The 27,404-nt window shown below is 50.8% G+C and overlaps 1 protein-coding gene across 1 annotated transcript in view; it reads left to right on the forward strand.

Annotated features, from left to right (window-relative positions):
- SBNO2 (strawberry notch homolog 2) overlaps window positions 1–27,404 on the forward strand; it is a 67,951-nt gene that overhangs the window by 26,789 nt on the left and 13,758 nt on the right. The window contains exons 6-18 of the mRNA XM_043976139.1: window positions 518–651; window positions 908–998; window positions 3,896–4,039; window positions 8,039–8,156; window positions 10,260–10,365; window positions 10,706–10,859; window positions 13,112–13,288; window positions 14,293–14,390; window positions 17,946–18,028; window positions 19,554–19,739; window positions 20,849–21,024; window positions 23,229–23,360; window positions 26,475–26,610. Of these exons, the coding sequence (XP_043832074.1) occupies window positions 518–651; window positions 908–998; window positions 3,896–4,039; window positions 8,039–8,156; window positions 10,260–10,365; window positions 10,706–10,859; window positions 13,112–13,288; window positions 14,293–14,390; window positions 17,946–18,028; window positions 19,554–19,739; window positions 20,849–21,024; window positions 23,229–23,360; window positions 26,475–26,610 (1,735 nt within the window). The remainder of the gene's footprint in view (window positions 1–517; window positions 652–907; window positions 999–3,895; window positions 4,040–8,038; window positions 8,157–10,259; window positions 10,366–10,705; window positions 10,860–13,111; window positions 13,289–14,292; window positions 14,391–17,945; window positions 18,029–19,553; window positions 19,740–20,848; window positions 21,025–23,228; window positions 23,361–26,474; window positions 26,611–27,404) is intronic.

The raw sequence follows: 27,404 nt of genomic DNA on the forward strand, positions 1-27,404 counted from the left end.
TGCCCTTCTACAGCATTCTCACTAAGACAGTTGTTCAGCCTCCTCTCCTTGAACATATCCAGGGATGGGGAAACTACTAGGCAGCCCATTTCACTGTCACACAGTTTTCAAAATCTCAAGCCGAAATGTGTTTTTCTGACGGATGTGTGTGCCTGGATGCATGTGTGCCTGGAGATGACTGGGTATCCCACATGGTCAGAAGTTTGAAGGCTTGGTTTGGACTGAAATCAGTTGGGAACACCCAACATCTTGTCCTCTGCACTCTGACCTCTCTCTGCTTTGGTGACATTTTACAGAGAGGAGGCCAGCCTAAGTTTTCTGCTTCTGTCTGTCTCTTGGGAAGCAGCACTAAAAATAAAAGCAGCGCAGTTGGCCTCATCCTCAGCCTCATCCCACGTCTCCCTCACAGCCCATTGTATGAGGCTCTTCCCAGGCCACCATGCCAGGGATGGGTGATGGCAATACTCACCCCACTGATAGGAAGGTGTCGGGTGCTAACTGTTCTTTTGATTGACAGCAACATGAAGTCCTGCTGCCCAGTGGACAGCGAGCCGGGTTCCTCATTGGAGATGGTGCCGGTGTTGGGAAGGGCAGGACGGTGGCCGGAATTATCTTTGAAAATTTCCTAAAGGGCAGGAAAAAATCCCTGTGGTTAGTACTCATCTTTCCTCAGTTGATGTATGGGGACCCCTGGCTGTAACCGTGTACTTTGGTTGGTTGTCATTCTGTGCCAAGGCCTCTTGTTTTCCCAGTGATGGGGTTCGGATGATGCCCCGTCTTCATCTATCTCTCCTCCTCCCGTATTTCCCTTCCTCCCTCCCCATTCTATCCTGCATCAAAGAGGGGGGACCAGGGAAAGGAGAGAGCCGTCAGGGGGAAGGTAACCTTGCTGCTTTGGCGTCTGTAGGTTCAGCGTCTCTAATGACCTCAAGTACGATGCCGAGAGAGATCTGAAGGACATCAATGCGCCTCACATTCCAGTGCACGCTTTAAACAAGGTAAGAAGAAGAGCCCACAGAGGGACTTTACAAGAAACTTCCACTGCCACCTCCTCCAGGCTTTGATGTGGTCTTCTCTCAGTGTCTCCTTCCACTAGGTGGGGAGGGCCTGCCTGCCACCAGCAGCAGCCTAACTGGCATTTCTTTTGCCCCTTTATCTGAGGGCAGCCAAGGCAGGTGGGTTGGGGTCAGGAGGCCGCAGCTCCAGGACTGATCTTTAAGCCGTCACCAGCGCTGTCCCCTCCACTCTTCACACACGCATGTTCAGAAGAGCAGCCCTCACCTGTGTCAGAGGAGTAGCAGAGAATTTCCCCTGTGGGTTTGTGACCTTTGTGGATGATCAGTGGCACATAGGGAGCCACTCCTGAGGTCCAACCTCTGCCCCAAAGGCCACCAAAAGAGGAATCTGGCTGGAGGAGAGTCCGTTTGTACCGTTCCCTCCATGTAAACCCTAACATGTCTGGAGGTAATAACACACCTCCACACACAAAGTTATTGATATGCAGCAATAGCACGGAGGTCACAGATCCCCAGGAAGAAGAAGGAAGTAGACATGTATAGACCCGGCTCTGCATCTGTAACCTTAGAAAGACTCGGCAGCTTGTGTTCATGTGCACGCCTCCGCACACCTGCTCTCCGTCCCTCATGTTTGTCTTTGTGTGTATGACATGTATGAGGTGATCTACACAACAGTGGAGGTGACATGTTGAGCTGCTGAATGGGAGCAGAGGACAGGGCTGGAAGCAATGGGTGGAAGTTTTGAAGAGGCAGGCTTAGATTTGACATAAGGAAAACCTTCCTAGCGCTTTGCACAATCCCCAAGAGGAAGGGGATGCTCAGAGGATCATCACATAACACGTTTAGAGCCAGAAGGGCTCTGGGGAATTCACTTATGGAATCTGACCCCCGCATTTTACAGATGAGAAAACCAACACCCAGACGAGTAAAATTCTTTGCTCAAGGCCACACAGGGAGCAGTGGCAGAACCAAGTCTTTGACAACAAATCCATTACTTTTTCCACCTCTGTGCAGTAGCTTCTCTCCTGAATGGATTTGTGCAGGGTATCATAGAGGGGTCTCTTAACCAGTGACTAATTGGGCTGGTCCTTTTAATCCCTCATTTAGTCTGACTCTTTGTATTAGACCGTCTCCTCCCGTGTGCCAAGGAGGACTGTGGCCAGCACACTCTGGGGCACGTCCTCCCCTGTCACTGTACACATATTCCTGGCATGCCTGTTTGCTTTTGGATGAGCCATAGCAAACCTTAATGGGTGGAAAAGGCCAGAGAAACCAGCAGGACAGCCGGGCAGGCACCCATGGGTGCATGTGTGGAGTCACCTGTTCTCTTATCAGAATATTGGGTCATTTCAGATGACGGAATTTCATCAGTCAACAGGCAGCCTTTTGTTGAACGGCTTAGGATAGGGAAATTCTTTGAGGCATGCCCTGTAGGCCACAGGATTTCATTTCTTTAAAAAAGAAAAAAATGAAAAGCACCTGAATTATTTTTTCTATTTCTTTTAATTAGCCTAGTCAAAGGGGAATCACATTCATGAAAGGAGAAAGCGTAGGTCCACTGACCTGGGCAAGTCATCTAGCTTGAAAGGGAGCAAAGGGAACAACTTTTCAAGGTCAGAGGTACATGGAAGTGACCAAGCAGAGGTGGAATGGTTAAAGCCTTGCACTCTTTTTTCAATACTATTGTTGTCGTGGCTAACATTTATATAGCAGCATATGGTTTGCAAAATATTTACATGCATGATCTCATTTGAAATGCACAGCAATCATATAAAGTAAGTGCTATAATTATCCCTATTTTATAGAGGAAGAGAGGTTAAGTGACTTGCTCTGGTCACACAGGCAGGATTTGAATGTGCTGTGCAGGGCCAGGGGCTTATCTGGATTTTATAGATGCCTCCATGATGGGCAAGTCCAGTATTTTCTAGAGCAGAGATGTCAGTAACATAGCTCAAACAGCCTGCAGAACTCCCTAGTGTGGCATGAACAAATTAAGATATAATTGGGAAGGGGCAGCTAGGTGGCGCAGTGGATAGAGCACCGGCCCTGGACTCAGGAGTACCTGAGTTCAAATCTGGCCTCAGACACTTAACACTTACTAGCTGTGTGACCCTGGGCAAGTCACTTAACCCCAATTGCCTCACTAAAAAAAAAAAAATTTAAATTAAATATTTATTAAAAAAAAAAAAAGATATAATTGGGAGGGGGCAGCTAGGTGGCTCAGTAGATAAAGCACCGGCCCTGGATTCAGGAGGGCCTGAGTTCAAATCCGGCCTCAGATACTTGATACTTACTAGCTGTGTGACACTGGGCAAGTCACTTAACACACACACCCCCCATTGCCCCACAAAAAAGAAAAAAGATATAATTGGGAAATACTTAACAAAATGAATACAAATACAATATGATACAAGGAAACTACAATACAACATGCATATTAATATGTGGTTTTCTGTACCACTGCCCACCATCATCATTTCTTTCTTTCCTTCCTTCCTCCCTCCCTCCCTCCCTTCCTTCCTTCCTTCTTTCTCTCTCAACTAAAGAGGGAGGCTGGCAGAGTTCACAGAGCACTGGAGAGACTAAAAAGTCCTCTTCCCTGCTGCATTACTTACTACCCATGTGAACCGGGGAGAATTATTTCCCCTTTGTAGACCTCAGTTATCCTTCCCTGAAAATGGGAGCAACAACAGTTGTACTACCAAATGAAGTGTTCCTAAGGGGAAATGATTGGCCAGACTGATTTCCTTAGAGGTTAATGTCATGGAAGGCAAGCTTGCTCCGGAGGCCCCAAGGGGCAACAGCTTGGGGCAGATAGAGAAAAGATTTGATCGAGTCTAAATATTCCTCTTTACGCTATTGTGACTTTCTCCCCCTAGATAAAGTATGGTGACACAACTACCTCAGAAGGAGTCCTGTTTGCCACTTACTCCGCCCTGATCGGGGAGAGCCAGGCAGGGGGACAACACCGGACCAGGATCAGGCAGATTCTCGACTGGTGTGGAGAAAATTTCGATGGAGTCGTATCCTGCTGGTTGTCAGCCAGGGCTGGGGCAAAGCTCAGAACTCTCCCTGGTCCTCACAACAGGAGGATGGGGTGGGGGGCCTGGCCTGGCACTCTTTGGGGGCCAGCTGGCTGTCTCATGACCTTTGTCATTCCTGTCAGCTGTCCCTGTCTTTTTCACATGGCCCCTCTTACCACATTATCTGGGGGGTTTCATGGTTATGGCGTTTGTGGGAGACAGAAGTAAGGCCTTACAGGGGACTCTGACTCACTGGAGTATGGGGGCAACCAAGGGATAATTAACACTGATTAGTTATGCATTTACCTTATTCAGGGCCCTGCTTTCTATGCTGAGGGAGCTAGTTCAGCAAATGAGAGAAGGCCCTCATGGTCTTTTGCGGGGGATGTACACTTCAATACCATTTAGAATGAGAGGAATCGAAAGTACCTTGAGATCAAAGGAAAAAGATCACTTGGTGGGGGGCAAGAGGCAGCGACAGGTCCCACTGATGGGAAGGATGTCTTAGAGCAGAAATGTTCTCTGTCTATCAGTCCTTGTAGTGTAGAGCTTGGTAAACTCTCCAGAATCCTCTTTAGGTCCTTAGTCTCATCTAGCCAGTGTTACTGCCTGCAAGGACCCCTTCCACCCCTTGGCAGATAGTCCTCAGGTCTTTCTGAAGCATCCCCCCTCCAAACTGTTCTTTGTATAAGGGGCTGTCCTCATGTATTTAGACTGCTCTGGATGATTGGCATAGCTCAATGCCAGGTCCCCAGACAGAGACTTCTCAGATTTGCCAGCATTTGCCAAGGATGTACTCTGCTGGCCTAGCTTTTGATAGGCCAGGCTCGGTCTTTGTGTCTGCCAGACGACCTCGGAGCAGGAGGGCAGGCACCTCACTGAATCTCAATTTGACAGCTGAGAACAGTACATGAGCTGGTCGTCATTCTGAATGTTGTGATCAGTCACACCCAGAATATAAGATGTAGAGGATTTAGGTGATTGGATTCAGCTGGTATTGACCCCAAGCCATGCTCCGAAAGCTGCTGTTTGGTCACATTCCCTTCTCCCATTCTGACAAGGTCAGGAATGCTTGTCCCGCTGGACTTTTGCTCCAGTTTTGAAAGGCTTTGAGCCAAGGAAGGAATCCACACTCAACCTTTGGTTGGTCAAGGCTATTTCTTGGCAACAAGACTTGACAGGGACATGTGCGTTTCTCCTGACCCCTAGATTCCCGGACACACTGGGGTGTGTCCCTGCCTCTGACTGGAGCTAGTCTTCCGGGAAAGGGCAGAAGGCTTAATTGGGTAGTTGGTAGGTGGTGTTTATTGCTCTAGGTTACAGTTCTCAGGGGCAGCACAGCCCCAAGCAGTATTTTATAGCTTGGCCTTCCATTGATTCTTTTCTGGCCTTGATCCAGCACAGGAGTCTTCTGTCTAAGGGGAGGTGACCTAGTAGGCTAGTTGAGTATATAGGTTTTAATATAGTTTCTACTATCGTGAATCAGCAAAAGGTAGAGTGCTGAAGCTATTAGCCTTTCCTGTTACTATCCTAGAAGAAAGCATGGCACATTTCAGTTAAGGAGCGAGCACCGCAAAGTTCTCCAGTGGGCTCGGTCAGATTGGGACAGACTTCTTGCATTCATCATGCTCCATACAGATCAGTCAGGGCACAAAACACATGTGGGGTGGCCTGGGTATTGCAAGCACTGTGTGCTTTTGGAGGCAAAAGGGGGTTGTCTTATCTGGACCAGCTGAAGAATGCAAGCACAGGAAAGGAACATTCCAGGAAATGGAAGGGCGGGTGCCCATAAACTGGGAGAGGGGAGGGAGGAGGGGTGGAGAAAGGGGGAGGTGCTGAGTCATGAGTCTGAGTGTCAGGACATTCCAAAGCCCCACCATGGCAGGTGCCCGGGCTTCTCTGCCTTCTTTGTCATGCAGAACATGGAGGAAGCTGGTTGGCCTCCAGCTAAGCTCTACCTTCTTCTGCTAAGTAAAAGTCTCATTCACCCAGTTGTGGTCAGCAGGGAGTAGGTGTAGTACATCCGAAGGAGGCCCAAGTTTGCATCCCAACTCCTGCCTTCTATTTACCTGACTTTGGAAGTTATGTGCCTGACTCCCTCTTCACAGGAGGACTAGCATCTTCTGTGGAAATGCTTTGGGGAAAGGCCTTTCACCACGAAAGGGCCACTAAGCACACACTCAGCAAAGGCCATCTCTGGGGAGGCTGTCCCATCACTCACCTGTGAGTGATAATCACCTGCCTGTGAGCGCTTGGAATAGCAGCTCCATGGGAGAGGCCGTGCTATAAATAGCAGTATGGGGTGACTTATTAGTCTAACGATACGAAGCGCAGCCAGAGCAGCTTTCCATCTGCATCAGAAAGTACCATTGTGGTTTTCTGGAATTGAGACGTGACTTCTCTTACCTACCCCTTGCCCCACTGCAGTGCCACTTTCTCATTTCCTCACAGGGTATATCTGTGAAATTTGATGGTCAAACCCCCTACCATTTCTGCATTATAGTATGACTAAGCCAAAAAACTTGATCATTTGAGGTTATTCTCCCAACCCACCAGGTCTATAACCTCACAGTCATCTTGGACTCCTCTCTCTCCCTTATGTGCCCCATGTGGAAATCAATTCCTATTTAATCAATTTCTCATGAATGTTCCCTTATTTTCATTCTCATTACTGCCACCTACAGTTATTATGATAACCTCCCTGCTTCTACCCTGTCCTCTCACAAATCTGCCCAGATTAAATTTCCTTCTGTGCAGTTCCGATCAGATCATTCAACTTTGAGTTCCCACCCCTTCAGTGAGTCCCCAGTGCCTCTTCAATGAAGTCTTTCTCCTGGCATTCCATGCCCTGTACCATCTAGTTCAGCCCTCCCTTTCCACCCTAATTTGAATCAGTTAGAGCAAGTGAGGATGGGCAATTTAGGCATGGCATTGTCCCTGCCCATCAGAAGCTAGTTAAGGAATATGGCTCCTACCTGTGTAAGAAAAATGCTTTGCAAAACCAATGGCAAAGGGAGCATAGACTGAGGGGAGGGAAGAAGAGGCTCCCTAGAGGAGATGGCATTTGAGTTGGGGTTGAAAGTCTAAGTGGTGGGGGGTTCAGCTAGGTGGTACAGTGGATAAAGCACCCACCCTGGATTCAGGAGGACCTGAGTTCAAATGTGACCTCAGACACTTGACACTTACTAGCTGTGTGACCCTGGGCAAGTCACTTAACCCTCATTGCCCTGCCCCCCCCCCAAAAAAAAGTCTAAGTAGGATTTAACAGATGGGCCAGGCCTAGGGAGCAGGTTAAGCACAGGTATGAAAGCAGGAAAATCAGAGACCATTTTTAGGGACCGTTTTTATGTAGAAATTAGCTGGAGCAGCTCAGTAATGGGAAGCCATTGACAGGTTTTAAGTAGCACTGACATGGCCACAGCTGGGCATGAGGGGAAGGTAAGTCTCATGGGAAGATGTGATGGTTTAGAAGCTGAGGCTGGGGTATCGGGGAGAGCATTAAAGGTGGGGTGAGCTCAGGCTGCTGAGGAATTGCAGGGACTAGGAAGGGCTCTTCTGGTTTGGGTTGGCTTGCATTTTCTAGCAATATTCAGAAAAAGGAAGAGTCAAAGAAGGTTTGCTTGTTAGGGTAGATGGGATAATGAGAACAGACAGGAAAGGAAACCTCCCCAGCTCTTTTAACTTGGCTTATTTTCATGGCCAAGAAGAGTTGTCCTAGGTCTGTTGAGGACCAAACAAACATGATGCCCAGAAAGGTGAGGCAGGGAGCAAGGGGACCACCCTGATCTCTCCCACGTTGGGGCCATCGCCCCTTCCTCTGATCTCAGAGCTCAGTGCCTGCCCTTCTTACATCCTTTGCTCCCATTCCCTAGACTTCATCTTCTCAGGGGGAGGGACGGTACCTTCCACACCCAAACACAGGCCTCAATGCCTGAAACATTTGGATAAATGAATGGTCTTCAGCCTTTGCCCATAGCTTCCTTGACTCACCTCCTCCAGATAATCTTCGACGAATGCCACAAAGCCAAAAATGCCAGCTCTACCAAAATGGGCAAAGCAGTATTGGACCTTCAGAACAAGATGCCCCTTGCCAGGGTTGTCTATGCCAGTGCCACAGGTAAGGACAGCCCGGTCAGGGGAAAAGGGATGGAAGCAGTGATGACACTGAATGCCATTCCAGTATTTCTAGTATCCAGTCAATGTTCATTCAGAGGGCATTGGAATGGGGGTTAGGAAACCCTGGGGGTAAGTCCTGGCTCTGATCCTCCCTTGCTGTGTGACCCTGGGTCGAGTCATTGCCCTTCCTGGGCCTCAGTTTCCTCATGAACGAGCTTCCCTCTCTCATAGACTGCCTTAATTTCATGAACATGGCTCGTCTCTCCACCAACACGTCTCCAGCTCGCTGCTCTTAGGGTTCTGCAGGCCTTGTGAAAATGGCCCCGAGAAGTCCTACCTAGAGCCCCTCACTAGGTCCACAGGCTAAGCCTCATCAGCATGAGATAATCTTTCGCCCTCTTGGGAAAGCGGAAATGTGCTGGCATTGAATGTGCTCTTGTGGACTTCTAAGGCTTATGTACATCATCATGGGAACCTCCTCTTCCAGCTAAGGAAACAGTGGCTTGTTTTCGATGGAGCTAAATGTTTTTTTTAGCAGGACTGTTTCCTTGGCTTTCATCTGAACCCCAGAACTCACCACTAAAAGGGCTTTACACCAGTGATGATCTCCTGTGGGGGTTCCTGAACTTAGATGGGAAAATAAAAAGTCACCTTTCTTTTTCCTGACCTCAAACTGAAATTTAGCAGATTGTGAAGGGGGTGTGTGGCACAACAGAAGGCTAAGGATCCCTGATCTCGCCCAGCCTTGTCATACAGGTGGGCGACTGAGGCAGAGGGAGTGGGAAGCAGCTTGCCCAAGGCCACACAGGAGACTTGTGTTTGAACAGGGCCCCAAGACCAGATCTCCCAAGCCGAGTGTCTTCCTTCTGCACCGCATGTGGTTGTGCACTGAGAGCAGGTGTAGGGAAGCAGGGCCACATTTGGAAGGGCTCCAGTGGCTTCTTTTGGCCTGAGCAGCAGAAAGGGGAGGCTGGAGGGTTAGGTTAGAACCAGACTCTGGACATCGCTGAAAGTCAGGCTCACATGTTTGGCAGATTTTTTCTCCTGTGAGTTTCACTTCTACAGTCAATGAATTATCAGGTGAATAAAATGTCACGTCAGCAGATCAGTGAGAATCGTAGAATTTCCTTGGTAGCTGGTTTGCCAGTGAGAGCGGGCACCAGGTGCCCCCTGGTGATGAAAATGTGTAAGTGAGCCAAGAAGGCTGGTCCTGCATTTGCATTGTAGTAAATTATAATGGTCATTAGAACTGAAGGGGGACCTGGATAATCAAATTCAGCCTGTCCTCGCCACAGTTGAGGAAATTGAAGCCCAGAAAGGTGAGGTAACTTGCCCAGGTGACCCAGGAGCAGTTGGAACTTAAAATCTGAGAGTCCCTGAAGTCATCCACAAACTTCTCAGTGGTGACAAAGAGTTATCCAGCTTCTTCTTGCCTCCTTTCCCTACATTTGGTTTTTTTTTTTGGTTTTTTGTTGGTTTTTTTTTGCGGGGCAATGGGGGTTAAGTGACTTGCCCAGGGTCACACAGCTAGTAAGTGTCAAGTGTCTGAGGCCGGATTTGAACTCAGGTCCTCCTGAATCCAGGGCGGGTGCTTTACCACTGCGCCACCTAGCTGCCCCCTCTTTCCCTACATTTGGAAGCTCCTTCCATTTCAGGGAAGTCCCCTGTGGTGCTGGACAGCTCCAGCTCCATCCCTTGGAAGACTGTCCCTTCTAATCAAACCTCTCTGTCTAGCTGTCGTCTCTTTGCTATTTGTTATCAGCCTAAGATTCGCACCCTCGTTTGTTGATACTGTAGTCTTTCACATGGTCTGTACTTCCTGAAGGGGAGATTTTGTCCCCCAGAAATGTCCACATGAAAAAAATAGCCGCAGCCTTTTTGACGTTGGTCTTCCTACATCGGCAGTTGGGCTGGAAACTTTTCCACTTCTGCTCACATTCTTATTATCATTTGGAAAGTGTTTGGTGGTCATTTCTGTGAGGTTGTTGGGATCACCAGAGATTTAGCCAAGTCCCTGTCTGAAGCTTGTTAAGGCCACTCCGCAGATCTCCTGCTGAGACGGAAGGAAAGGCTGTTTGCTGACAGGAGCTTTCTGACTCCATAGGTGCCTCTGAGCCAAAAAATATGATTTACATGAGCCGCCTGGGGATCTGGGGAGAAGGAACCCCCTTCAGGTCCTTTGAGGAGTTCCTCCATGCCATTGAGAAGCGGTAAGATGCATGCTGCCTCCCCTTCATCTTCCCTGCCCCCTGGGGCACTGAAGTCAGAGGGTGGGATGCCTGGGCCCTTAGGCTACACCCTGAGAAGCTGCGCTGGAGCAGTTTTAGTACTTAGAACACTGGGTCTGCATGCTCTCTTAGAACACAGGAACATGCGGTCACAATGTTCCCGCTGATATCCAGCAGCTACAGTGATGCAGGGGTACCCAGCCTGCAGCCAGAAGCAGCAAGCATCCCTGGAGTTGTTCTCTAGAGAAGTGGCTTATCTAGAGACGGGGCCCCTGACTTTAAGAGCAATTACAATTCTCCCCCCTCCTCCGCCTTGCCACAGGGGTGTCGGTGCCATGGAGATCGTCGCTATGGACATGAAAGTGAGTGGCATGTACATTGCCCGGCAGCTCAGCTTCTCTGGAGTCACCTTCCGGATAGAAGAGATCCCTCTTGACCCATCGTACGAGTGCATCTACAACAGGGCAGCCCAGCTGGTGAGCCTTGGCGGGGGCTTTGCTTCCCTCCCTCCCTGAACAAGCTGACCCTGTCCACCTGTGGTCTGTCTTTCTCAGCAAAATGGCCTCTGCTGGTGGAGAAGAGGCAGCACAGAAACAGCCCAGATGGGGAGAAAACACTTAGTGTGCACCTTGTCAGACAGCTAGACAGCGGCTGCTGCCCATGTTTACAGACCCACTGAGGGCCAGGGACGGCCCCCTAGGACTCACAGTCTCTGTTGTCATTGGGTTTTTGCTCAGGGCGTGCAAACTTGTTCTAGGATTAGCTGAAGCACACTCTAGTTAGAGAGCCTTTTGTCGCTAAATAAGAATAACCCAGGACTTTGGGACTGGGGCTGCTGTGTTATGACAAGCACATGGGGCCCTGAGGAGTAGCGCTTGGAGAGGAGTAGCTACCGAGAGGAGGCTTCATGATATGGTTAGGAACGGTCATTCCCTCCACCAGTGCAGATTGTAGCCTCTGCCAGGCTGGTCCTCAGAAGATGGGCACCTCCTGTCACCACTCCCGCAGTACTAGAAGCCCTTCCAGCCCGCAGGGATGTTCTGGAAGCTACCACACTCATTTGGCCTTGCTTGGGGTCCCCTCCACGCCATGATGAGGTGACAATTGTTCCCATTCTCTTAGGCCTTCCCAATTTTATAAGGTGCTAACAGCCTCATGAGCTAGGAATGATCTGCATTTTACAAACTGAGAACCTGGGACTCTCCCGGGATTGCTCTGCCCATATCTGACATGGTCCGAGCCGGGAGGCCTGGCTCAGCCAGCCCCCTGTATTTATTTGTAGGGGAATGGCAGAAGCAGGGTTTGAACCTGTCTTCTCGCTCCAGATCTCTTGTTCTCTCTGCTGCCCCGTGCTACAACACCCTTGGGTTCACTCTGTGAGATGGAGGAAGACGAGTGTTTCTTTTCCCAGTTTTACAGACACAGGGATTTCTTCAGCCCCAGTGGCCTAGGTCACAGGAACAGAACGTGGAGCTAGCTTCTGTTCTGCACTCACCGAGAAGCTCGAGATTAGGAAGAAGTTGGTCAGGGTAGGCTCATGTGTGTGTGTGTACCGCTTGTCTCCTCTCACATCAAAACATTTGGGCACTTCAGACAACTGAGAAATTCAACACCCAGCCGACAAGCCCTCATTGACTAGCGTGGGAGAGTGAAAATTCTGAGGTGTTGAGATTTTTTTTCTTTAAAAAAGTAGAGCATGTGTATTTTTCTGACTTAAAATTTGTTCAGTCACGAGGGAATGAATTTCATGGAGATAGAAGGCCTTTGAGCAGGTCTTTTACTGTCTCCAGACCCCGAATAAGACTGAACCTGATGTCCTCTGAGGAAGTAGCCTCTCCTGGCAAGCCTTTCCTCCCCAGTGCATCTAGACTCCCCCCAGCTCTCCTCACCTTGACAAAAAAAAAAAAGAAAAGAAAAGAAAAGAAGGAAAATCCTTCTTCCCTTAATCTTCTTCCTCCAGTGGTTGCTTTCTTTGCAATTTAACCCCCTAATGGAAGCTGATTTTCCCTACTTAGTTGGGTGGCCCAGGGCCCCACCACGCACCTTGCCCATTGGATTGCCCTGACCATCTGGGATACATTTCCCTGTACTGGATTAAAAACCATAAGATACTGTTGATTCTGGGCTCATATGCTAGGAATGGAAAGGTTAGAGTCACACCTGGTCCCTGCATTTGAGGGGGCTCAAAGACATTCCCAGAAGAGCATCTCTTGCAAATTAGAATATTGTAAATATAGGGGAGAAATCCAAACAAGATGGATGGAGAGAAGGAAAGATCAGATGATCAGACAATGAACTGGAAGGGTCTTGAAGCTGGAATTTGAAAGTAGAGAAGGATTTCTGTAGTTCTTCCTACACGCTAAATGTCTGTTGAATTGAATTCATCAGATTGGGGGGTGGGGGGGGTGAGGAACTGGAAAATCAATTCCAGATATGGTGGGGGGAGGAGAAGAAGTGGCTTGTCCAAGAGCCCAGATGAGGTCAGCAAACAACCAGGGTTCTAATTGTGCTGGAAGCAAACGAAGTGATATAAGACAGGCTGTGAAAACCAGTTGGCACCAAACTACGATGTACCCTGAGTACGAGGCTAAGGAACCGGTGCTCTCTTTGGTAGCAGTGAGGAACCCCTCAAAGGAATGCCTTTGGCACCTCGAGAAAAGCCAGGCCAAGGTGGTGAAGAACCAGAGGCTGCGTACAATGCTCACCTCCCCTCTCTGTGTCATTGCAGTGGGCAGAGGCACTGTTGGTATTCCAGCGAGCTGCAGAGTGGATCGGCCTGGAGTCCCGCAAGTCCCTTTGGGGTCAGTTCTGGTCCGCCCATCAGCGCTTCTTCAAATATCTCTGCATCGCTGCCAAGGTCCGGCGCTTGGTCGAGCTTGCAACAGAGGAGCTGGCAAAGGGCAAGGTATGGTCACAGACCCACAGGGTTAGGATTGAGAGAGGGACCAGAGACATCTCCCAGCTGCTGATATGGACAGATAGGCCCAGACAGGTGGAAGATCTTTCCCAAGACCCCAGAAGTAATAAATAGCAAAGTCTAGGAGGTCAAGTGCAGGTTTTCTGCTTCTGTATGCCGTGTTGTTCCTGCCCCCTCCCGTGGTGATATGGACAAGCCTTTTTGTTTTGTTTTGTTTTGTTCTGTTTTGTTTTGCAGGGCAATGAGGGTTAAGTGACTTGCTCAAGGTCGCACAACTAGTAAGTGTCAAGTGTCTGAGGCCAGATTTGAATTCAGGACCTCCTGAATCCAGAGCCAGTGCTTTATCCACTGCGCCACCTAGCTGCCCCTGACAAGCCTTTTTTTAAAAAATGGCCAAGGAGAGGTGGAGGTGGCACACACCTAAGGCCCGGGCCACACATCTGTGAGGTTTGCATTCTCTAGAGTAGACAGTAGACTGGTCCAGCTAACTTGCTCCCACCTGACACCAGTCCCTCCCTGGGGGGACTTTTAGAGTCTGATAGACGTTGGATTAAAAGCAGTTGTACTAACTAAATGAGGAGAAAAGTGTCAGGTATCCATTAGATCTTACTATGGGAGCTTCGTCATGAACCTTCTGTAGCTGCAGAACCTCATCCTCTGATAACCAACCTCCTGAGCTCCTCTATCAAGCATGTCCACGCTGGTGGAGAACCCCGAGCTTGTGCCTTGCCAGGGTGGCCCGGGTGCCTTGCCAGGGTGGCCCGGAAGCCTTGGGGAAGCCTCAGGAACACCTCAGCCATGGTGAGGGGTCACAGGAGAACATGAGTGAAGGAAGGAGCGAGTGCCCCACAGCTCTGAGCGCCATCTGCTCACACGTGCTGCACCAGAGGCTGTGGAGCTGTCAGGCCCTTTGGCGTCATGTCGGCCCATCTGCGAGTCGGCAGAAGGGTGTCGGTGTCTAGCTCACACGCTCCCCATCCTTTCTCACACAGTGCGTCGTCATTGGGCTACAGTCCACAGGAGAAGCTCGCACCCGGGAGGTCCTGGATGAGAATGATGGACACTTGAACTGCTTCGTCTCTGCCGCAGAGTGAGTAGGCACTTCTGAGCATTGAAGAGGAAGAATGGGGGGGGGGAGCTGCCCGAGGAAGGGGGATGGGAGCTGAATGGGCCCCAGGCTTGGCAGGCTGCTCTTCCTTGAGCCTTGTCCCTTTTATAGACTCCGAGTGTGCATAAAGTACAAAAGGAGAGCAAGTCACTGAACTGAATCCATTCAACACAGGAGCTGAGTTCTGAGCAAACAAGAAGCAATTTAATTTTTAAGTGAAAGAACATTTAACTACTCGTGTGAATGTTGTTAACTAAGCTGCCATCAAGGCAAGGGGGTGGGAGAGAGTTCCCCCCGCCCAGCATGGGGGTGGCCTTTCAGGTGCTGCTCCCCAACATCAGAGCAGACATGGGTTCTTGCTCTTTGACTGGAAAGCGGGCTCCCATCCAGGGCAGAGCTGATAGGATTCCCGGGCTCCCAGAAATGGCACACCTCTCAGAAGGAGACCCTTCCTGTCCTCTCCAAGCCTTGTGCTGGCAGCTCTGCATGGCTTTACTACTGTGCCCATTGCAACCAGAATCCCTTTTCCCAAAGCCTAGAAGCTCCTATGCCTTTGTGGCCCAAAGGAAATGAGCTATCACCTCAGGGCTGAGTTGGGGCATTCAGGGTTGGCGGAAGAATGACGAACAGGACTGGATAAGAAGTAATCAGTCAGTCAGTCAACAAACATTTATCAAGCACCTGCTGGAGATACAAAAGAGGCTGTCCCTGCCCTCAGGGAGCTTACAGTCCAACCATAAGTAATATTTGGAACTAGAAGGGACTTTAGTGCTTGAATCCAACCCCTCATTTTACAGTTGAGGAAACTGAGGCCCAGAGACAAAAAAGTGAGTTGGCCAGGATCGTACAGGTGGTGAGGCATTCAAGCCAGGATTCACTTCCGGGTCTCTGATTCCAAACCCAAGGCTTTGACCACTGCTCTGTGCTACCTCTCGAGCAGCGGGTAAAGGCACAGAGCTGAGGAACCCAGTGATGTCATGGGCAGTGGCTTGGGCCTTCTCAGCTCTTCACTCACCTCTCATCTAGATGTAGTTTTCCTACCTGCAAAATGAAGGGGTTGAACTGAAGGAATCATAAAATTCTACAGTGTCAGAGTTGGAATACGCCGTCGAGAGCATTCCATCCCTTAGCCCTTCATGTTTAACAGGCTACCTGCTGACAGAGGGAAGAGGGAGAGAAGAGGAGCCCTTGTTAGGACAGTGTCAGTGCCCGCTGTCCTCGCTAGAAAGGCCTGTCTTACCTGATTTCCTTGTGAGGGCCCTGGGCCCATGGAGGAACAATGACTTCTCTATGGTCACACAGCCAGGAAGTGGCTGAGCCAGAGGATGGGCCCAGGTCTCCTGGCTCTGCGTTATCTCCATTCTGCCTCCTCCTCCTCCCCCCTCCTTTCAGCACTACCATTCTGTAGTCCTTGATGCTGGGTGATCCTTCCCGCCTTGGTTTGAAGCCGGCCTGTTTTGTTAGGCCACAGAATGATGTTTCCCCCAGTCCCTTCTTCTTCCCCTCCCCAGGATGTGGGGGGCACTCTGGGTTTGCTCGCCTCATTGCTGAGGCTGGCTGAGTCTGGTGGGCTTGCCTTAGCAGTCGCCTGTGCCGGCCTGTGCTCCACCCCTCCTTCTACCAGGCAGATTTTTCACTGAACAGCAGCTGGGTCCTGGGACTGCAGTTTTACTTTGAGTTTCCATTGGAGACTGTCTGAGCTCAGCCCATAGAGAAGGGTAAATGCGTGCAGGTGTGGGGATGGGGATGGGTGTGGGGAGGGAGGTGGGTAACTCTTACCAAGAGGGCCCAGGCTGCATGTCATAGGAGAGTGCAGGGGACCTTCAGCTCACACAGTGAAGCCCTCGGCGGCTCTCACCCTGGCTCAGACTTCCCAGGCCCCTACACTGTGCTTGGGCTGGCCCACACCGAGGCCAGGAAGTGGTAGGACCCCTCCGGTCACTGACCAGGTCACGGTTCAGACCCTAAGACCCAGAGTCAGATAAAGGAGACTGCTCCCTTTTTCAGCCAAGAATGCTCCAGTTCCTTCTTGGGAATGTTTAACTCCATGTGACCTGTTTCCTCAGAGGGTTGGTCAGCTCCCTGACTGCCCCACAGCAGCGCTGATCTCAAAGGCTGTAAAGCCGCCTCCTCTCCCAGCCCCTGCTCCCCACCCTGTCCCAGGAGAGTCTGAACCCAAGTCTCAGCTGCCGCTTTCCCCCAAATCCTTCCATGCCGTCTCATCTCCCACCAGGGCTCTCATCCCAGACATCCACATTGAAGCGTTTGCTCTTTTGTTTGCCATTACACCCTATCTCCTTCTCACCTTCCTGAGTTCCCATCTGTGCCCGATTCTATGACCCTGCCCATGTTGGTCATCCTTCCCTGGTTATTTTGAGATCGAGCCGTTCTGTGCCTGAAATCAGTCTCCCATCACTTCTAGCAGATAGCCCATGAAACCAATGGAAAACTAAAGCATCATTGGCCTTACATCCTATGCAGAAGTCACAAAAGGCACAGGTTCAGCAGTCAGACCCAGCAGGGATTCCCATACACACACACTCTCTAACCCCTGACCTCTCTTCTGACTGCAAAAGAATTCGAGACTTAGAGTCAGAAGCCAGGGGTTCAAGTTCCCCTGTGGACCCATAGATAAGTCAATGAATTCTCTTAGCCTCAGGCTCCATGTCTATAAAACTTCCCAAGTTGTTGTGAAGAAAGCATCTGATAACTAGCACTTTATCATTTTTAAATATGAGCTGGGATCATTAATTGTTCTTGTTATCATTATCATTAGACACCTCCCTGCCCATCGTGTGTGTGTGTGTGTGTGTGTGTGTGTGTGTGTGTGTGTGTGTGTGTGTGTGCGCGCGCGCGTGTGTCCTTAAAAGCCTTTGGTGTGTTCTACCAAGCGTGTACTCACTGGTGCTGCCAGCCATCCCCCAAAAGGCTTCCCCTCCACGGGGCACCAAAATCCCAATGTTCTCTTGGGTTCTCCATATAATGGCATCACCACAATCTCTGCTCAGGAGAGCCTAATGTCTTCTCCCACTGCTCCACAGGGCTCTGTCTCACTCCAACTCTTGGGTTCCTGGTTATCCATTGATTAACAAGTTCATTTTTTGTGCCAGTCTCTGCAGTTACTCTTCACTCTTACAGAGAACAAACCTAGAACCCTTTGCCCATTAGCCGGCCCACAGGCGGCAAGTAACCGACCCTTTGGAGAATGGGATGGATTTAGTGATGGCGTGGTTGTCTGTTTCAATTTGTTCTTCCACAGACAAAACAATAGCATGAATTGGGATTTTTGCTGTAACAAATATACCCCTCACAGCCCCATCAGAGAGAGCCACTCAGGGTCCATTTAACTGATCAAATCCCTTTCCTACAATACATGCTAATACCTAATTGTTTGGACTCACTGACTGTCAACGTGCAGGCTACAGAATTTCTCCCCTTTTCACACTGAGAAATGATTCGATAAGTTTATCTCTGCCTTCTAACGAGAAGATGTTCCTGCTGCTACCAGCGAGAATAAATTGTGCATCTTACTTTCAGAGGCGTCTTTCTATCACTAATTCAGAAGCACTTTCCTTCAACCAAAAGAAAGAGAGACAAAGGAACTGGCATTAAAAGAAAACGTAAGACCCTGTTCCCCAGCAAACTCTCAACTCCTGCCCAGCAACTGTGGCTTGTTTGCTGTCTCCCAACCACCTCTGCCTTTCTTGACTCATCCCTCCCCCCCATCCCTCCCTGACCTGCCCACCCTGCCCCCGCCTTGTCATGCTTCTGCTGCTTTCTCCTCTTGATTTTGGCCGACTTTTCTTTGTGAAACCATCCTCCAGCATTCGCCCAGATACGGAGCCTACCTGCCTTCTGATATCCCTCATCCCCCTCCCGCTTCCCTCTCCTTTCCTCGCCTGCCAGAGAAGCCCTTTTCTGTTCCGTGCCCAAGCACCTGTCTCTCCCCCCTTGACCAGCCCTTCTCTCCTTTCCCCTTCCTCTTCCCTCCAAGCCCAAGGGGGCTGGACCTACCTGAGCTAGGTGCTAGGCTAGCTTGTGAGAGCCCCCATCTGAGGAGGGAAGGGCTAGAACTCCCCCCTTTCTTCCTCCTGCCCGAACAGATGACTGTCAGTGGCTTGGCTTGCCCCAGCCTGGCCACCCCTTCTCCAATACTCCGCTTGTCACTCCTATCATCTAGCTATCAGGGACCCTAAGCTTAAGTGACTGCTTTATTGGGAGAGGACAGACCTTGTAGTGTAGTACCCAAATACGCGTCCTCCCTGACAAAGTTGTTTCCCCAGGACCCACTCCACATTTCCAGGAGTCTCCCACTGCTCAGCGGCTCTGGGTTTGCTCTTTTAGGAAATAGCTGGAGGTCCCTGGGAATGACCTTTGAGGGGTCAGACCATTCGGGACTTAGGGCCAAGTCATGGAAGAGATTTTCTTCTGTGGCTTCTAACCTGGTTCTGATCTGAAGCCCCAAAGCAGACCCCAGAATTAGGAGGCCTGGGAGCCCTTCTAGAATCCTGTGGGGGCAGAAGGAGGCAGGGCTCAGTCCCATTTCTTTTATCACTACCCATCCAGCCCCTTACCCTGGCTTCCACACAAGGTAAGATTCTGGTGTCTTGTCCCCGCCTATGTTATTGCAGCTCATTTCCTGCCAGCCAGACCCTAACTCTGTCTGTCCATGGGGAGGGGGGGCAGGAGCTTGGCCTCCAGAGATGCCCCAGCTGTGCATTCCCCCACTTTCCCCCAGAAACTGACACAAATGTGTAAGCAACATGCCTGCCTTCTACGATCCCCCAGATCACAAGCTAACTGGTTAGCCTGTCACCGGGGATGCTGCTCTGGGGGAGGCAGAGGAGGGCGAGAATAGGCCTGCAGTCACCCCTCCTGTGTCACTGGGCCACAAGGGAGCTGAGGACAGGCACAGGGAGGACTGTTGCCAGCCTACAGGTAGCAGAATCGAGTGGGCAGATCTTCCTTTCTCTCTGTTTCCTGTGCCTCTTTGGAGAGAACCCATCACTGCTTTGGTTTCTCTCTTTTTTTTTAATTTGGGGAACCCTTGGCTTTCTGGTGACTTCTCTGTCTGCATCTGCGCCTGTCCCGCCCACTGGCCAGAGTGTCTCTCCTCCACCTAGTGACTCGATGTTCCTTCTGCAGGGAAGCCCAAAGGCCGGCCCACCAAGGTCTCTAAGATGGTGTGTGAGTTCCCAGGGGTCATCAAGATCAGTGACGACAGCAGCACAGACTCTGACTTTGGCCTCGATAGTGACTTCCACTCTTCGCCGGAGTCCCTCATCGATGATGATGTCGTCATCATCGATAACCCCTCTTCAGACGACAGAGGTAGCGCTTTAGTGACAAGGGAAGAGGGGCGCATTTTGGACAGTCCAGAGGCATGTGGCCCTCCTTGTAGATAGTCAGTATTTCTGATCCTTCCTTGGAATCCCAGGGACCTGGAGGCAGGAGACCTGTTTTTGAAGCCCCAGTCTTACTCACTGCGTGACTTTGGGCCAGCCACCCAACCACTCTGAGCCTCAGTTTCCTCCTCTGTAAACTGAGGAAGTTGGGCTTAATGACCTCTGAGGTTTTGTCCATAAGGTGCGAGTGTAGGTGTGGGTCCTTTCCCCATGGGGCAGCTTTGGTTATTAGCCTAGTCTGGTCCTGGACCAGGCATTATTAGAACTGTCTGTGGCTGTGGGGAGCAACTGGGTTTGTGAGCTTGGAGGGGGTCGATGTGAGGAAGACGCCTTGTAAACCCTGCACTGCTGGAGAAGAGCCAGCTAGAACTGGTGCCCGCCTTGACCTGCCCAGATCTTTTATGCACCAGCTCTGTCCTTGCCTCTTTGGCTTTCTGCTGATATAAGGCCTCTCACCTCTGTGGCCGGTGTGGGCTTGTCTTCGTTCCCCAGCTGGTCTGTCCTGAAGGGCGGGGAATGTGCCTTACAGATCCAGTGTCTTGAGGGCAAAGGTCCCATACCTGATTGGCCTCACTCTCCTAGAGTCACAACCACTGCAGAAGGCATCCTGCCTGCACCCTTCCCCGAGTACGAGTCCCCACCCCTCCTCAAGGGCTCCTCCAGCTTCTGTGGGCCCCCTCAGCCCATCCCACTCCATTAGCAAGTTGTTTTTCCTGGGGGTGAGCCAAAGCCAGCCTTTCTATGGCTTCCTTCCGCATAAGTAATCCCTCTCCCTCAGGGAGTCAGGGAGGGGGCTTTCAGTCCCAGCTTTCTGACCTTGGGCAAGTCACGGGACATCTGTTGGCCTCAGTTTCCTCGGCTGTAAAATGAGGGGATCTCCTAGGGCCCTTCCAAAGCTAAATCTTAGGAATTGTGACAACCTTTTGGGTATTTGGAGACAAGGATCCCATCCCCCCTAAGTCTCCCCTCCTCCAGGCTTCCTCCCCCTTGCCAGCAGCCCCACTCATTCTGAGCTTTCACGTGTGCCTCTTCTAGGTCCTTTGCACTATTATGGTTCCCAGAGGGATATCCACGGCCCTGGGGTGCTGGAAAAAGTGGAGAAACTGAAACAGGACCTTTTGGCCAAAGTCCGAGCACTGGGCAGAGATCTACCTCTCAATACCCTGGATGAACTCATCCACAAGTTTGGAGGCCCCGAGCACGTAGCAGAGGTAAGTGTCCCGTCAGCAGCCTGCCGCCCTCTCCCCCCCACCTCCCGCCGCCTTCCCCACCTCTGGCACAAGGGAGCCCTTGCCTGGCTCCAGCCTGGGGTAGGGTCCCTGCTGGAGGTGCTAAGGAATAGTTTGATGGTAACATGGGAGAAAGAAACACGGCTTGATGGTCCAGAGCTGCCTTTTCCCATGACCCAGTGATTGAAGCCGGAGGCATTGGAGTACTATGCTGCCGTCTGCCCACATGCTAGTTCTGTCTACCCCTTCCTGTCTAGCCAGGAGGGAAGGACCTGTTATGCTCCAGCATGGGTTCCTGATAGCACCATGGCCTGCTTGGCCAGAACCGGGAAGGTTGGACTGAGCTCTGGTCCTGGCTCATCAGGCAGGAAGCTTGTTCACCATCCAGCCTTCCCTGAACCCGCAGCAGAGCATCCTGGATCTGGCAGAGGCCACAAAGGTTATACCAGGAGCATGAGTCACTTCTCCAATCCCTGGCCTCCCTCATTTTCTGGGAGAGCTGCAAGACTAGTGAGCCCAGCGCCTCTTGGGAGCCCACCCCACACACAGGCAGCTCGGTGAGGAAGCCGTCTTTAGAGTGAGCTCATCGCTGTCTCCCTCCTTCCTGGGTGCTCCCAGTACTGCCTGTGGGCTTAGACAGAGTTGGTCCTTTCAGATACTGGGTGGTCTTGTCGTGGGCTCCCTAAGTCTTTACTCCTGCATCCATGCACAACAGCCCAGATGCCTTCAGCCCAGACTCCTGGGGCTCCCTTCTTCCCGGGCAGCTTCTCAAATGCCCTCTAGGTGCCGCTTCACTTCTAGAGCAGGGCACTTGGGTCAGGCAGTTGGCAGAGCGGACACCCCAGGGCTTCTTAAACTCTTTCTGCTCGTGACCCCTTTTCTCCTGAGAAACATTTACACAATCCCAGGTATGTAGGTATATATAATAAGTGCACATAACCTTTCAGTTACGCGACCCCCTCTGAGGTTGCCAGGTCCTACACAGGCCTTTAAGGCTGCTGGCGCCATCTGCTGGTCAGTCATGGCCTTCGGTCAACCTGTGGAGAAGCCTGTGTGTGTGTGTGTTGGGGGGCAAAGAGAAAGCTTAGCATAGAGCCCCTAGGACCCTGCCTTCTGGTGTCTGTGTTCCTGCCTGAGCATCCTTGGCTACCTCTGAAAGCCAAGCCGGGGCCTGTGCTCTATTTCCTAATGAGGGTACTACACCAGTGGATCTTCCCTTGCGGCCCTGCCGCCTCCTCTCTGCAGGAGAAGTGGGCATGACAACAATTTGGGTTTATGGGAGCGAAGAGAATTTAGGGCTGAGGGCATCCTGGAGACCCTCTTGTCTTGTCTGTGGATTTAATCATAGGCCGGGCATTTGGCTTTGGCAGTTTAAGGAGCTCCTGATGAGGAATTTCCTCCCCTGATTAAAGCCGGGCCACATCTTCCCTGTCATCTTGGAGAGTGACCCAGAATACTGAGGGCCTGAGTGATTTCACCGGGTGGGGTGGGGGTGGGGGGGAGCCCAGGCCTGGCTGCATAAAGCCCAGAGCAAGTCTGCAGGGGCTCCTGAATGAGGTCGATGCTCCCCCAGAAGAGCTCAGCCTCACTCTCCACCCAAGTGGATGCAGAAAGAATGTGTGTGTGCATTCAGATGAAGGCCTGTCCATGAACACGTACGTAATGGGCTAGGACCGCCAAGGGCCAGGGGCCAACTGGCTTCAGAATTGGATTGGCAGTGTCTGGCAGGCTCCTGGCATTTGGAACCTGGGGCAGTGTGTCCAGTGACCGGCCAGCCCCTTGATGCTCCCTGACACAAAAGCCCAGAGTTCATAGATAGATCAGAGAGGAAGGAAGCAGTACACAGATGAGGCCCATAGATGGGAAGGACATGCCAGGTCTCACAGCCAGTAAGTTTCAGAAATGGAATTCTAGTCGAGGCCTTCCCATCACCATTCTCTCTCCACCGCACCTCCCTGCCTCTCTCAGCCCAAGAAATCCAAAATTCAGGTTGCCCCTGAAAAAGGGCAGCCTCTTTCTGAGCCTCTGCCCTAGTACTTGTGTAACCCGTGCTAAGGAAAGCACTTTGCAAGTCCTAAGCTATGTGAGAGGGGTTATCCCTTGTAGGTCTTCCCCCTCTTCCCCTCTAGCACACAATGCAGGTGTCCATTCTTGCTCACGGTCTCTTCCCTCCTCCCGGGGCACAGATGACTGGAAGGAAAGGCCGGGTCGTGTCCAGACCAGATGGGACAGTCACTTTTGAGTCACGCGCAGAGCAGGGCCTTTCCATTGACCACGTGAACCTGAAGGAGAAGGAACGTTTCATGAGTGGAGAGAAGGTGAGTTGGTCTTTAGCCCCGCAGGGCCTAAAGAAGCAAATTTATATCAGGTGTTAAGGGCTAAAATTCTAGCTAGTCTGTCTAAAATATCTAATGAGTGGTCGCCAATAAATTATAAGCTTTAGCAAGAGTTAGACTTTTAAGCATTTATTAAGGAGAATAAGAATTTGGTAAAGAGAGAGAAAGGCCTAGATTCCTATCTATTAAAGGGAGAGCACATTTCTAGCTCCGCTCTCCACCAGAGTCCCAAGGAGTGAGACCGAGCGCCAGTCTCTTCCTTCCTCCTCCCACTAGCCCGCGTCACTTCCTGACGCCAAAGAAAAGACTCCTGGTCTTGCCCTCAAAGACCTTCACTTCATGGGAGGAACTCTTCTACAGTAAGTCTCCAGCAGGTGGCATTATTCCAATCGTTACACAGGAAAACCTTCTTGACAATTAGAGCCAGTTGAGCTGCTGAATTCTCTCACTGGAGGCCTTTGTGCAAGGCTAGGCCGGTTAGAGCAGGGACAAGTAGGGGCCAGACTGTATGACTCTTGGAGTCTAGGCCAGTGCTCTACAACATTCCAAGTGGTCATTCCGCCTCTGAAGACCCCTAGGCCCTCCACATCCGCCCATTCCCTTGTTGGATAGCTTCAGCCTTTGGTACAAGAAAGGATCTCAAGGGATTTTTCTTTTTTTTTTAGTGAGGCAATTGGGGTTAAGTGACTTGCCCAGGGTCATACAGCTAGTAAGTGTTAAGTGTCTGAGGTCCAGATTTGAACTCAGGTCCTCCTGAATCCAGGGCTGGTGCTCTATCCACTGCGCCACCTAGCTGCCCCTCAAGGGATTTTTCTATCCCTGGATCATCTCAGTGCACCAGAGACCCCATGAAATTAACGACCTTTATCTCCCCTTCTACTCATGCCCACCACGCTTTCTTTTTTGTCATTTTCTTGATGCTTTGAGGGTTTTACACCTCTGTCACTTCTTGCAGAAACCTTTCATAACGAAGATCATTCAGTAATACAAACTACACAGCAAGTGCAGCTGATAGAAAATGTAGCCGGCACTGTGCCCCCATAGGCCACCCTGCTGAAACATTGTGGGTGATCTGGATTCTGCTGCCCCCTAGTGTTGTTTTGCAGTACGTTACTGTAGGGGTTGTGTCTGTGTTCGCCTGGTTCTCCTTCCTTCCCTTTGCTTTGGTTTGTGGGTTGTTCTGAATTCTCATATTCGCCATTTCTCGCAGCACAGCAATAGTCCTTTACATTCACTTGCTGCAGTTTCTTCAGTCAGTCCCCAGTTGGTGGGTCCCCACTGTGTCCAGCTTTTTGTGACTATTTGAGGAAACGTGGGACCTTTCTTTGTACTTAGAGAGCACTTGCTTCATCTGCATCTCAGGAGAGTCAGCAGAGTAGTTATCACCCCCATTTTACAGATGAGCAAACTGTGGCACTGAGAAGGGAGTAGCAGAGCCAGTACTTCTGACCAGGGCAGCTCTTACCACCAAACCATTCAAGCTTACTTAAAAAGAGAAAGGCAGGGGGCAGCTAGGTGGCGCAGTGGATAAAGCACTGGCCCTGGATTAAGGAGGACCTGAGTTCAAATCCAGCCTCAGACACTTGACACTTACTAGCTGTGTGACTCTGGGCAAGTCACTTATAACCCCCATTGCCCTGGGGGGAAAAAAAAAGAGAGAGAAAGGCAGCTTTACCCATTCATTCATTCACTCATTCCTAATAGCCAGCCAGGGGAGCTGAACTTAGAGATAGCCACTCACCCTCTTGATGGAAGGCTAATCCTTTTCATGATATTCTTATGGGTCATGTAGGAGAATGGAGAGGTTGGTTAGATGGCAGGATTCAGAGTCACTCATGATTCCCTTCCAGCTCTTAAATCTGTGACCTATGAAAAGAGGTGGTATGCTCATGAAATTTAAAAGTAACCCAAAGCTAAGTGGGAAAAACTAATGGCTCACTCGGCTCCAGAAGGAGCTCCGTGGGCTGGAACGTTGGGCCAAGTCTAATAAGGTGAAGTATAACAGATAAATGTGAAAATTTAACTTCACAAGTACCCAATGGGGAAAGCGGCCAAGACAGCAGTTCTGAAGAAGAACCAGGGATCTTAGTGTTCCGCAAGCTCAGTATGAATCAATGTGATCACCAGAGGAACAAATGGGGTCTCTGGCAGCAGGCCCCTGGTCAGACTCCATGTAGAACACCACGTTCGAGTTTGGACCTTGTGAAGGACGGCATGGGTACACCAGCCAGAGAATATCTAGAACCCTGTGACCAGGAGAGGGAAGGGCCTTGGGGTCTTGGGGAGGACAGTATAACTGAAGTGCTGACCTGGGGAAGAAAGAACGGGCTTATTGTGCTTGGGCCCAGAGGACAGGATCAGGACAGTGACAAATCCAGTCTCCGTATTAAACATTACTTCCTAAGTGCTAGATTAGTCCAGACGTAGACTGGCTGCCTGGACAGGAGGCGCATCTCCTTCTTCACCCAGAGGTCTTTGAGCCAAGGTTAAAGTGGGGGCCAGCAAACCAAGGCCCAATGACCACCTGCCTCGGACAGCCACTAAGAATGGTTTTTACACCTTAAAGTTCTATCGTGTTCTAAAATGTAAAATCATCGCCCACAAAAATGGATGATGGGGTCAGACATGGTCCCTGGGCCCTAATTAGTGATGCCTGGGCCGGATGATCATTTGTCATTTGTTATTTGCGAGATTCTTGGTCAGGTCTGGGCTGGACTTTCTGGTTTCTGAGGTTCCTTAGAATGCTGAGTGTGTGTGATCTAGACTTCAGCTCTCGGTTCTGGCATCTCTGATGGCTTATCCCTGGGAAGGGGCCCCTGACTTGGGTTACTGTGACCCCAGAGGGCAGACCAAACAATGACATAAGACACGGGGAGGCCGACTTGGCTGGGGCTCTCTGGGGCTGCACTCAGCACTCAAGCACTGCCGCAGAGCCCAGGGGACTGTTTGTTGGAGATACCACCGTTCAGCAGAACTGGGCTGGCATTTTGTGGTTCTGGGATCGGACAGCGTGGTGGTGCTGGGGGCCGCAGTCAACCCGCCCAGGGAGCCTGAAAGGTGGCTTCCCCTCAGGTATCCTCTCTGCCTCTCCCTCAGCTTGTCGCCATCATCTCGGAGGCTTCCAGTTCAGGGATCTCCCTGCAGGCCGACAGGCGGGTGAAGAATCAGAGGCGCCGGGTGCACATGACACTCGAGCTGCCCTGGAGCGCCGACCGGGCCATCCAGCAGTTTGGTGAGTATGGGGTGGGGTGGGGTGGGGAGTGGGGCTTATGCCTCTTAGGATCCCCGTATCCCTGGGGGCATGGGCAGGAGTGGGAGGGGTCCCCGACTTCCTTCCTGGCTTCCAGAGGGGCCTGGGTCTAGCACTTCCAGAACTGAAAACAATCTACCCTCTCAACTTGCCCCGTCTGATTTCCCCATTTCTGTTGATGGCGTCACCTTGTTTCCAGTTACTCAGTCGATCCTTCCTGCTTACCTCATCTCTCCCATTCATTTGTTCAGAAATTAATTAAGCACCTACTGTGTGCGGTGCTTTGTCTTTGGTAAAGACCGATTTAAGCTTACAGTCTAGTTGAGGCTACTTTGGTCATCAGTGTGACAGAATCATAATTGGTTGAGACAGAGAAAGAGAAGAGAAAGGTCTAGATTCACAGTCTAGCTCTACTCCATACACACACACACACACACACACACACACACACACACACACACACACACACACACTCCTGGGTGACCTTGGGCAAGTCACTTAACTTGTCAGATCCTGGCTTTCTTCAGCTTTTCCCTGAGGACCTCATCTCCAGATTATCTTGATGGTCATTCGTTTCTAGAATCTGTGGTCATGGGCTTGTAAAAGAAACACCAGTAACTGTAATGGGCAGATGCAGGAGGTAGAGGGATAGGGTGAGACAGGTGCTGGCTTGGGCCAGGGCAGGCAAGGGGGAATACTAGAGTGCTCTTTGTGAGCATGGGAAAGCAAAAAGAGCCATGACTTTAGTCATTCATTGAGCAGACATTGTTAAGTGC

The sequence above is a fragment of the Dromiciops gliroides genome, chromosome 1 (assembly GCF_019393635.1).
Source record: "Dromiciops gliroides isolate mDroGli1 chromosome 1, mDroGli1.pri, whole genome shotgun sequence".
Classification (NCBI taxonomy): Eukaryota; Metazoa; Chordata; class Mammalia; order Microbiotheria; family Microbiotheriidae; genus Dromiciops; species Dromiciops gliroides.